The sequence below is a fragment of the Tamandua tetradactyla genome, chromosome X, assembly GCF_023851605.1.
Source record: "Tamandua tetradactyla isolate mTamTet1 chromosome X, mTamTet1.pri, whole genome shotgun sequence".
Taxonomy (NCBI): domain Eukaryota; kingdom Metazoa; phylum Chordata; class Mammalia; order Pilosa; family Myrmecophagidae; genus Tamandua; species Tamandua tetradactyla.
The window spans coordinates 48,354,478-48,366,717 of NC_135353.1; the positions used below are offsets into that span (position 1 = coordinate 48,354,478).

The 12,240-nt window shown below is 43.6% G+C and overlaps 1 protein-coding gene across 2 annotated transcripts in view; it reads right to left on the bottom strand.

Moving 5' to 3' along the window:
* The window catches only part of LONRF3 (LON peptidase N-terminal domain and ring finger 3), a 38,565-nt gene that overhangs the window by 24,377 nt on the left and 1,948 nt on the right, over nucleotides 1–12,240 (bottom strand). Inside the window, exons 2-4 of one of the 2 annotated variants that reach the window (XM_077145556.1) lie at nucleotides 9,405–9,523; nucleotides 6,577–6,699; nucleotides 1,560–1,715 (exon numbers count right to left, since the gene is read on the bottom strand). In XM_077145556.1, the coding sequence (XP_077001671.1) occupies nucleotides 1,560–1,715; nucleotides 6,577–6,699; nucleotides 9,405–9,523 (398 nt within the window). The remainder of the gene's footprint in view (nucleotides 1–1,559; nucleotides 1,716–6,576; nucleotides 6,700–9,404; nucleotides 9,524–12,240) is intronic. The other variant, XM_077145557.1, reaches the window with a different exon arrangement.

The window sequence follows — 12,240 nt, forward strand, 5'->3', positions numbered from 1 at the left end:
TTTGTTTTCTCAAGCCCCAGGGCTATATGTTACACTGGTTAAGTGCACTAGGGAAAAACAATTCCTTTTAATAGATTTTGGGTGAAAAGTCTGAAAAAGTTACACAATCATCAGGCAAAGCAATCAATAATGTCTCTAGCTTTTTAAAGAATTTCTGTCCAGGAAATTTGAAAATGGATCTAGAAAGAAATCCACTGGTAACATGTTTATGCAGATTTACCTAACAGAATCCTTTTCTAATCTAAATCCAAACTCTATGGCTGAAAATTTTCATGTTGTTGTTTCCCCTCCAAACCTCACCAAAATAAACGGTAGGTAGATTTTTAAAAAATGGGGTGTGAACAGTTGGAAGAAAACAACAAGATGAGAAGAAAAAGGATGTGGGCTTTCTGTCTCTAACTTGGGGAGTTCAGGTTTTATTCAGTACAATAGCAATACTACATTCTCAACTTTCCAAAAGCCCAAGGCATTGTCCACACAAGAGTACGCTACATTGCAAAGCAAAGTTTGGGTGGAATTCTAATCCCCTTTTCCCAGCTGACTCATACTGGAATGCCAGGAGTGCTATTTTTCTTTATTTTGTATTGAGCTGCAATTAAAAGCCACTCCAGGCACTTCAGTTCAATATTAGTATTTTCAATCATGTAATAATGTTCTCCAACAATAACTGAAACGCATTAGGGGTTCTCTGATTTCAGGAGATACTCTAAGTTCTGCCTTATTTTTTTTTAAGGCACAGCTGTATTTTATTCCATCACCAGACAGGGAGAGAAGCTGGGAAAATGTTAAGATTTCCACCTGTCAGAGCATCCAAGAAGCCACTAACAGCCCAGGGCTTATAAAGAGGGGAAGAACAGAGGGCACAAATGGAGGGAGGTTCCCACAGTCACTAAACTCTGCCTTCAAGTCTGGACTTCTGCCCACTTTCCCTCTGCTAGGAAAGCCACCCATTTCTCCATGGCTCTGTTCCCCTGTTTTCAGAGAAAGGCACAAATAACCATTTTTCTTCTAGGAACTTCAACTCAACACCCTTCCCAAATCTCTTCCCTCTTGTCTGCTACAAATATGTATTGGAAACCTTATGTGTAAGGCACAGAACAGGAATATGACATTACCTCTGCTTGGGGATCAAATGGAGTTATCTTTGCACAAGGATCTCAGCTGGTGCTAAAAGGCCAATAGTTTGAACAAACAAAAAGCAGGAAAGGAGTGGCTGCCAGGCCCTCATCCCAGGCTCTGCCCCTAAACTGATAAACCTACCCCAATTGTATGGCTCCAGGGGAAACCAGCCAATACCCTTCTAGTTCTGTCAAATCTCTTTTGGTTCGATCTGACAAAGAACTTAAAAATAAAATTAATAAGTAACCCCTCGTACTATGCCTGAAATTCACATTTTTACCTTTAAGAAATAAGCTTCTTAGAAAACTACACAAACAACTAAAGACTCCATTTCTTCTTTCTCAGGAACAGGAGTAGCGGAGGTAGTGCTCACTCCCCATGTTTGCCCACAAACTAGTCAAACAAAGCGTCACGAGCGAGCTGGGTGAGTTGAGTTTTACCTGTGACAACTTTGGTAGATTATGGCTGGTGCCTTCAGTAGCCATTGACTCTACTTGTTCCTTTAATCTAGGGTGAGATGCCAACAGCTTCAGGATATCGGGAGAATGTTCCTGAGAATCCCCCGGGACTGATGGTGTAAAGAAACTAAGGAGAAGCTGTGATATAAAACAGAAGACTTCACTACTTAAGTTTCTACAGGTGCTCAGGTGACGGGGGGAGGGGTGGGAAGGGGTAGAGGGCACAGCTTGCAGGGCAAAACTCGAGGGACCAGAGTCCCCTGACATGCCAGGGCAGGGGTCCTCATGCTTCAGCGTGCATCAGAATCATCTGGGGAGCTTATCAAAAATCCAGCTTTCTAGCTCCCACCCCAGCCCTGCCCCAGGTCTGAAGTAGGGCCCAGTAATCAGGATTTTTAAAAGGCACTACATATGCATGCCTCTGTTACCTAGCCAAGGTTAAGAATCACCACTCTGGGTGCTACCATTCCACAGAGATATCTGCAGTGGGATTTTTATACCCATCTAGGAGGAAAGAGACAGAGAGTTCAAGTGAAATTAGGGGAGACATCAGTTGGGGGACCTGGAATTATGTCCATAATACCCCAGTGCATAGAAGTCTACCAAATGTCTCCTAGATTGCTCACTGTTTCTTTTCTCTACCTACCCATTTTGCTCCCCCTCCACCCCCAACACCACCTTCATCAACCCAGAATCATTAATCACTTCAAATATGGAGACCTGAGCAGTGAACTGGTAGGAGAAGCAGAACCCAACCTTCCTTCCTTCTTCGCCCTGCCTCTTCTGGTCTTCACTTTCCAGAGAATGCCAAGTAAGTGCAAGTATTTGGGGGCAGGCAGTTTCTAGACTATTGCTGATTTTGCTTGCAATTATACATATGCATATATATATATATAAACACATTTAATACAAGGAGAGCAGGTCACTTGGCTTATAAAACATACTGAAGTATTTAAAGTATTTGAACTACCGCTGAGCTGCCCCTTTGGTGTTTAGAGTGTTTGAAGACCCACTAAAGAGGCTCCACCTTCTTGCTCAAGTTACACAGTCCGGGTATTTATTGATCAAGGTAATATGATAGAATACAAACTCTCTCTGGTTTGATTTTTCCCTTGCTGGTCTCCAGTAGTTCTTTCATGATGTTCCTTCAGTTGCCAGCACTTGCCAAACCGTGATCAGCCTTTCAGGCTTAATCAGCTCAAGTGTTGCCTTTCCTTACTACATCAGCCTGCCTGATCTCTTCTTTCATGTTCTCGACTGCACCATAATGTAACATCTTATGTTGCACAATCTTTTGATATCCTTGAAGTGTGTTACAGATTTATTTCTCTCCAACCAGATGGCAGGCTTTTGGGGGCACCTAACAGATGCCTGATAAAAACTCATCATATTGAGTGTAATTGAATTAAGACCCAAAGTCCCCAGACAGATCCCTATCTTTCCTTCTAGAACTGGGAAACACACTTCCCAAGTGTAAGTTGGCAAAGGAGTGACATGCTGAAGTACTCACAGTGCCCAGGACCAGAAATGCCAGTTTTCAGAGGTCCCTTCTCCACAGGGGCCAAAGTTGGCACACAGAAGCCCTTGTGAATGGGACCAACCCTCTTCCTGGAATTCTCCCAAAGAAAGTATGATGCCCTTTGGTGGTAGCCACATTGCATCCCAAGGAACAAAGATCAATGGGAAGAGGGTGGCAGGAGGGAAAGGGAGGCAAAGGGGAAAAATCAAAAGAAACAAGGCAGAAATAGCAGTACTTCTCTTCTTCCCTTTGCTACTTAAGATCTCTCTCTAGGCCTTCTGAATGGCTTTGGAAAACAAAAGTTGAGGTCAACTCGCAGTGAGAATGATCATTCCACATGAATGAAAGTCAATTCCACTGTGTCAGTCTTAGAAAGGCTCAAATGGGTCAAGAAGGGAAAAAAAGAAGCTGAGGTAAAAACAAATATTAAAAAGAAACCCAAAGCAATGAAAATTGTTAAAAATTGAGAGTGTTGATGGACTGTTGACTTTGGACATTATATATGATGCCCAATGAATGGAGGTGGCCGAAGAATACACTGACTGAGAAGTAGATTGGCAAATGGTGGTGTATACATATGATCGAATATTGTGCTGCTACAGAAAGGAAAGAAATTGTGAGGCATGCAATGGTGTGAATGAATCTGTGGGATATTATAAGCCAGAGAATAAAATAAGCCAGAAACAAAAGAGTAAATATTGTATGGTCCCATTTAGAAAATATAAGAATATTGAGGCCTAGATTGTAAAGTCTTACAGCAGCCACATTGAGTCCAAAGCTATAAATGTTACTTCTAGATTTTGAGAGGCTGTGCTATGTATGTTCCAGGTATTTCCCTGGAACTTTTGGTACCTGTGCAACACCTAAGACTCAGCGTAGGAGTTCCTGCAGCTCTGAAAGTCAGCATTGCCAGATACAATGACTGTTGAAGAAAGTGAAAAAGAGATCAGGCTTCAATTAAAGATAAGAACAAAGCTGATCAGGTCGGGATTAAGGTAATTCAGACTACATGGGTATGGAAGACATTGTCTGTAGTTTAGAACTTCACCTACTCTATGAGACCAAAGAAAAAAAGGTTTATTTTGTCCAGAATCTAAATTTTCTGTAGCACATAATCTAACTCAATCTGTCTGTACAGATCATTTAAACAACCCAAACACAGGGAGGCTACAATAGGAATGAGGGCCTGTAATTCTGTATAGCTTAATGTAATACCCAGGTACATCCCAGAGTATGTTGAGCAGATAATTAAAAAGTATTGGGAAAAAAAAAGCAAGTATTGGCAAAGTCCCTTGAAGGATAAGAGAAAAATATGGAACTATTGAACTTTACCACAAGGGAAACCCCTCATACTGTTTCAAACATCAAGAAGTCCCAAGTCAATAGGCCAAGCCCTTGATCTTGAGGCTTGCTCTTGGGTAGCTTATTTAAGTAGCAGAGAAGCTTAGCCTACCTATAGTTATGCCTAAGAGTTACTTATGGAGGACCTCTTTTTTGCTCAGATGTGGCCTATCTCTCTCCAACTCTGCAAAGTGAAATCATTACTCCCCTATGAGGGACATGACATCCAGGGGTGAAAGTCTCCCTGGCAGTGTGGGCAATGACTCCCAGGGATGAGCCTTACCGTGGCACCATGGGATCCACAATGCCATCCTGACCAAAAGGGGGAAAAGAAGTGTAACAAATAAGGTATCAGTGGCTGAGACAGTTCAAATAGAGTCAAGAGGTTACTCTGGAGGCTCCTCTTACACAAGCTTCAGCTAGACATTGTTACCTATCATGATTTGCCAAATCCCAGCCAAAACCATTCCTGCTTTTTCTGAGATTCTACAAAGGTTCCATGTACTATGATTACTTTCTAAAAACCACAACCTCCAGATGCTTCCTAGGCTAGATAAGTCCTGAAACCCAGAGGGGCCAGCCTCTCCAGAATATCAGCTAGCTCCATCCCCCTATCCCATATTATGGATAGCCCTTCCAACATGAAAATATTAGAATGAGTATAGCCCAAATAACCCTAAAGATTGGGAGAAAGATCAAAGGAGAATGTAGAGTTATACAGAGAAGATAGTTTAAACAAATGAGTATGACTGCTGAACCATTATATTGATATTTCTTTTAGTCTCCAGTGTCTTAGAGCAGCTAGAAGTAAAAACCTAAAATTGTAGAATTGTAACCCATACCAAATTCTTAAATCTGTTCTACAACTAATTGTTGTGGTGTACTTTGAAATTTATTGCTTTTTTGTATATATATTATTTTTCGCAATAAAAAATAATGATAATTAAAAAAGAAACCCAGGACTGTGAGTGTCTAAGGTAGCTAATCAATGCAAAGTGAACCTGGGCCATCTCTGTCAAATCTTCAACCCTGAAATTGGAACAACCCAACCAATAAGCATAGCTTAGAGCCCTCAAGTATGTCAAGTAGGGCCCCAAGTATGCCATGCCCTTGCCATACTCCATGGAAATTAGCTTCTAAATCCTTGCTTTAATCTCAGAACTCCTGTAACACTTGAAACTGGCATATGCTTGCTTGTATTGTCGATATTTGTATTAACAACTATCAAGATTGCAAGTTCCTTAAAGACAGAGATTATGGCCTATGATCCTTTGGCTCTCCAAGAATTTAGTACAATGCCTTGTTCTATCCATTAGGCTGTTGTAGAAATGATACCATGTAGTCTATAAAAGGGGGCTGGACCTTTTACAACATGAAAGATTTAGGATGGGCATAGCCCAAATACCCCTAAAAATTAGGAAAAGCATCAAAGGAGAAGGTAGCATTATAACAGAGAAGATAGGATTTAACAAATTGGTATGATTGCTGAATCATTATATTGATATTTCTTTTAGTCTCCAGTGTCTTGGAGCAGCCAGAAGGAAAACCTAAAATTTTTGAAACTGTAACCCAACTGTTTTTTAAAATAAAACTGTGTTTTATTTCTAGCAAAGTAACTGAAGGTTGAACTTCTGTATATGGCAAGGGAGAAGGGGACCAAGGTCCCTTCCCAGAAGCTGGCTGCCTTGTGTGGCTGATAGAGTGGTGAGTCAGACAAAGAAAACTTATACAACTACAGGCAGCTCCACACCCCAGATATCTCATCAACATCCGGAATCTTCTCAGTGAGCCTCAATACCCATATTAACTTATTTTGTTTTGTTTTACATCCCACTGACAGTTCAGACCCTGAGTCAAAGCAGCAAGAACATTCCTCACAGGCTCCTACAAAAATGCAGGAACTGCCCAATCTGATTGTACACATCAGGAGGAGGGTGTTTCTGAGCAAATCAATTGGCACTCATGTCTCCCTCCTGGCAATCAATTGGCACTCATGTCTCCTTCCTGTCCCCTTATCTCAGGGAACCACCCACTCAGGGGCCCAAATGCCAGGAGGTTCGTACCCTCACTCCCCTCCCTGGAGAAGACAAAGATATGGAAGCACAAAAGCAACCAGACTCTGCTGCCACTTCAACTCACCCTTTGTGCTTCAGATTTTGCTCTCTTGTTCTTTCCATCAAGGGATACACAATATAGAAACTCCCTTAGTGCTTCATCCACCTTACCTAGGTTGGCTAGGGCTTGGGCTTTGCGGAAGTGTGCCTGGAAGAAAACAGGAGAGTTTTCAATCTCTTTCTTATTCATCTTATTTAGGGTGCTACTATTAATAATCGCTAAATACTTAGAGCATTCACTATTGTGTGAAGTATTTTAAAAGAACTATCACATCTACAGCCCTATAACGTAGATAACTATCTGAATCCCATTTTAAGGAAGAGGACAATGAGACCCAGAAAAGTGACTTGCTCAAAACAACAAAGCTGATAGATTTTGGAATCAGGATCTGAAGTTGGGACTGTCTGATACCAAGCTCATAATCTTACCCATTGTGCTATGCTACCCACTCACTCATACCTACTGTATTAGAGGCATCACCAAATGTAGCAAGCACCCCCACTGACAACATATTAACCAGCTTTCAGGATCTGCCCCTATGTGATACCTTCCTCTTAATTTTTTTTGTCAAACAGAGGCCTAATAGCAGTAGTGGCTTTAGGGACCACCTATACTTACTGATCATATTTCAGAAAAGGTTCAAGAGAAAGTACATGATCTTTCCAATATCTCAAAGCTAGCTAGTGACAAAGCTGGTACTAGAACTGTGTTCTTAGGACTCCTAGAATGTCTTCTCCCCTCCCCAACCCTGAACCCTGCAAAACAAACTGCCTCCTCTAGGGTTATCCAGTGATTGAGCAAATGTTTTCACTACTGGAGACTCAATTCAATTCTACTCCCTCACCACATCTTTAAAAAGATATAAAGAAGTTTTAGGGTTCTTCAACTACCTAGATGAATATCCTGGGGAAGAGGGAGGTAAAAGAAAGGAAAGGGGGGAGGGCTGCTCTTTCTTTGGGTCTTGGAACAGATGGCCACTTGCAACTTGACTTGGAGGCCATTTCTCATGAGTCATCTAGGCTGTCCCTCAGTAGCCTGCTCCTTTGCCTCCAGGGCTGACCCTATGTGAAAATTAGTGAAATGAAAAGATCCAGGTTGCTACTGCTGGGGCACTGCCTCCCTCCCCTTCCAACATGTCTCTGCAGGTCCCAGTGCCCTCAGGCTCCAATCTGGCTGCAGGGGTTGGCGGGGACCTGCCTTCTTGGGCAGTGGCCCCTACTACATATCTCTTGGGGACCTTTCCCCATGCTTCCTACCTCCTTCAGGAGCTTAATCTTGGCTGATACATGGATGCTAATGGCTTCCCTTGTTGCTCTTCCCAGATATGTTTACCAGAGGTCTTTTGGAGACAAGGCTTGAATGACATTTCTGGACAACTAGATGGATAAGTGTTGGGAGATTAGAGAGGACTCTGGGGTTCCACTAATTACGCCCATTTACTCCACCTGCTCAAGGCCACCAACTCACTCCACTGAGAGCTGTACCACACACAGGGTTTTTTGAGTACCAATGGCCCTGGCTGAATGGCTGGAATGGAGCTACAAGGTAAATAAACCCCTTCCATAGGGACATTTCACATAGAAATTGCAGGAAATAGGCAAATCAGGTATGAAGTGGTTTTGTATTATATACTTCAGCTTACCCAAAAGGTCTTTTCTCAACCACAAAGACAACAGAGTTTTCTCATCACTGACCCTCCTTACCCTAGCACTATGGGGAAATGAAACTCCTGTTTAAAACACCCCCAACACTTCCTTCACTGTGGAAGTCACTTTTCCCATTTCATCCAAAAATAGTCCACTGACTCTAAGCCCAGGTTCCCAAGTTGATATCAAGGCTGCCACCTGAGGCTTAGGGTAGGAACAGGAGAAGGTGCGAGAGGAATACTCTTAACCCTGGCCAGCTCCCTGGCTTACTCTGCTACAAGGCCTGAAATGTCCCGACTTGAGCGCCTTTGATTTAAGACATTGGAACGTGTATTAAACTGTAAATGGTTTCCTTGGGAAAGAGAGCACATTAATCCATCATCCCCATGAAGATCTTCTAATGAAAAAAACAAACAACAACAACAAAAAAACATGAGATTCACCATGGCACTCATGGCAGAGTGTACAAGTCCACAATCCTTTATCTAAAGTTCCCAAATCCAAAAATTCTGATAATCTAGTATTTTCATAAGCTTGACATTAAAAGTCTTTCGATGGCAAAACCTGACCTAAATGGATGTGAAGCATTTTAAAGTCTTTAAGTTAGTGTGAATTTTCATATAAGTTGCTTGGTTACAGGGTACTGTCCAGAGCTCACTGAGGGTGTTATCTAAATATATGGTCTTTCTAAAATCAGAAGCATTCTGGATTCTGAAACCCATCTGGCCCCATGGGATTCAGATAATGCCTCACGGACCTGGATTTGGATAAGTAGGTTTTCCAAGGAAGGCATCCTGGGGTTGTGTAGAAAGAGCACTACACTAAACTTTGTAGCTTGCAGACTATCCTCTTGACCATGCTCACATTTGATCCTAACTGCAACCCTCTGAAGCAACCAGAGCAGATAGCAATAGCTTGTTTTGCAAACAAGGACACTTGGGGTTCAGAGAGTGAAATGACTTCCCCATGGTCACTTAGTTTGCAAGCAGTAGAGCCAAGTCTCAAATGTAGTCTTCTAAACAAAATATTGATATGTAGTCAAAGGCCAGTCCTGAATCCAGGCAGAAAGTGACACTTTGCATCCTCGTATTCTGGGAGAGGCCAAGCCTTCTCCCTGCTCTCCTTGAACTCTAGTGACCCCAGGCCCCTAGGAGGTAGCCCTTCCTGCCAATTCCTATCTACAATGCAACCCCTTCCCCCACTTACCTTAAAACCCATCGGACGGAGCTTACATGCTATTTCTGCATCATGCAGTGCATCTTCATGAGATTCCAAGGTGAAATAAATTTGAGATCGGTTGCTATAAAGCAAGTGGTCATTTGGAGCTGCCAACAGGAGAAAAACCCTCATTAATGACCCCCAGTATAAGTACATGATAAATCCTATATGAGCATGGATTTTGAACAAAGAGCAAGTTATCTAGGACTTTTCTACTGGGTATCCAAAGGGTCAGGTTCAATTTCCAGCCCTAATATTGCCCTGCCTACCACATCCCCCCACCCCCAGCCACTCTAGATCTGAGCCTCCCCAACTATAAAGAAGCAATTTTTGCCTCCCTTCCTCAAGCAGTTCAGATGGCCTGTAGTATCACTGAAACATCAGGGACTTTGACATAGAGGAAAACCTGGTACCTGCTTCGTGGCTATGCATGGCTACTGCCTGGCAGTGTGGCTTCTGAGTGAGGTATTACCCACAGCGAAACAGGACAGGGACAGGGGAAAAGGGGGTGGTCAGTTATGACCCCATTCCAATCACCAGGAAGACAAGTCCAAGTTGGTCCTTTAGGTGGGAGGACTGGCGTTATTAACGACACCTGTCTACAAAGCCCAGTACACATGAAGTTTCCCTGGAGGAGGTGTCAATGCATTTGTAAGGCCAGTGCTCTCATTACTGGTGGCCAAATGTGAATGAACCTGGACAAGAATTCTGAGAATAAGGCTAAGACAAGCCCAGGGCTTTAATTTCTGGCTCTTACCAACAACTCTGAATCACTGGATGCCAGGGCTGGACAAGAATTTACAGATCATCACTTTCAACCCAGCTGTTCCACAGTCGGGGTAAAAATCAAGCCCAGAGAGAGAAAAGCATCTGCTCAAGATCGCATTGCCACCTGGTCAGAGTCATTGCTAACTGGCAGGACTTTAAAGCTTTAAAGCCAGGGTGGGGGACAGGCTCCTTTTTTCTGAAGGGGTACATAGTACTTAGAATAAGGAGGAGGAGACACTGCCCATCTTGTAGCACTAAGATATTCTCTGCTGGGGAAATCCCTACCCTCCTAGAAACCCATCTTGATAGTTTCACCCTGACTAATCTGAAGGGATTTAAAGGTGTGAAGAACCGCTGGGTAAAGGAAGTGGAGGTAGCAGCAGAAGAGGAGGGGAAGGGTAGGAAGTGGTTTTCCTGTTCTTTAGAGGATGGCTGAAAGTAATGGAACCTCCCTTGGGGGGGTCTAGGGTTAATGTTCTCCACCTTTCACATTCATATTACCCTCCTGTTCTTCCTTAAGGGCTATGCTCTGGCTACTGTTGTTGCAGCAGGTTTTCTTGGTTGTGTGTGTGTGTGTGTTTGGAGGGGGGTGGTAACTGGAGCTTTCTTGAGGGCACATTACTTGCTCTTTAGCAGCAGGTAAAACCATTACCCCCCACCACCCCCCAACATGGGCCATGACATCCAGGGGTGAAAATCTAGGGGGCGGCATGGGAGATGATCCCAGGGATGAGCCTGGCCCTGGCACTGTGGGATCAACAATTCTACCCTGACCAAAAGGAGAAAAGAATTGTAACGAAACAAGGTATCAGTGCCTAAGAGAGTTCAAATAGTGGTCAAGAGGCTACTCTAGAGGCAACTCTTACACAAGCTTCAAAGAGATATTGCTAATTGCCATGGTATGCCAAGCCCCAAACAACGGCATTCCTGTAAACCCTAAAGAATACCCAGGGTTCTATCTGAAACTGTGTAAAAGTTTTACACACAAAGTTTATTATTCGGAAACCTAAAACCTCCAGATGGTTCGTAGGCCAGATAAGCCCTGAAACCCAGAGTTATCAGTCTCTCCAAGAGCATCAATCAGTTACATCCTCCTACCCCACAATGTCAACACCCCTTTTCAACATGACAAAGTTAAAATGGACATAGCCCAAATACCCCTAAAAGATTGGGAGAAGGATCAAAGGAGGTGGAAGAGTTGTAACAGAAGAGATAGGATTTAACAAATGAGTATGACTACTGAATCATTATATTGATGCTTCTTTTTATCTCCAGTGTCTTAGACCAGCAAGAAGGAAATACCTGAAATTGTGGAATGGTAACCAATACCATATTTTGAAATTTATTCTATAAATATTTGTTAAAAAGTACTTTGAAATTTATTGCTTTTTTGTATATATATTTCATAATAAAAACTGTTAAAAGACACAACAAAACAAAAGACATTAGCAAAGATTTTATGGTCTCTTCTGCCCATTTTCTTCTGTAGCACATCCCCAGGCCGGTGACACCTCAAAGTCTTGCCCTCCCTGGGCAGATAGGGTGTGTGTGGAGGGTGTATGTGTGTGTGTGGGTGGGGAGTACCCTGCTCCCTCAACCGTCAGCTTTGTTCCGTCAGCCCTCATTCCCCCCTACACCACCATTACCTGTTGCAAAGTTGGGTGGAGATTCAAAACGTGGCTACTCCAGCCCGCCCCCTCCTCCAACCATAACAGTCGGGCCCAGGGCACCGTCGGATCCCAGAGCCCTGTCTGCCCAGCCCTGCTGCCTGCTTCCCAACATGCTTCACCAGTCACCGCACCCAGCGAACCAAGCTCCTGGCAACTGGCCGGAGCTGGGCGATACCCGCCCGCGGCTCAGCGGCCACTTCCAGAGTCTAGGCATGGGAGGGGGCGAGCAGCTCCCTGAGGGGGCTCGTGCGGATGCCCGGAACCCAGCCGGGCCGTAGGACTGCCTGCGTTGCCCTTGAAGCCGCAAAGCCCACCCATCCCTTTGCAGAACGGCATGGTAAAGTGGGGCAGAGGCATGGCCCCTCCCCACTCCGTAATCAGCCCAC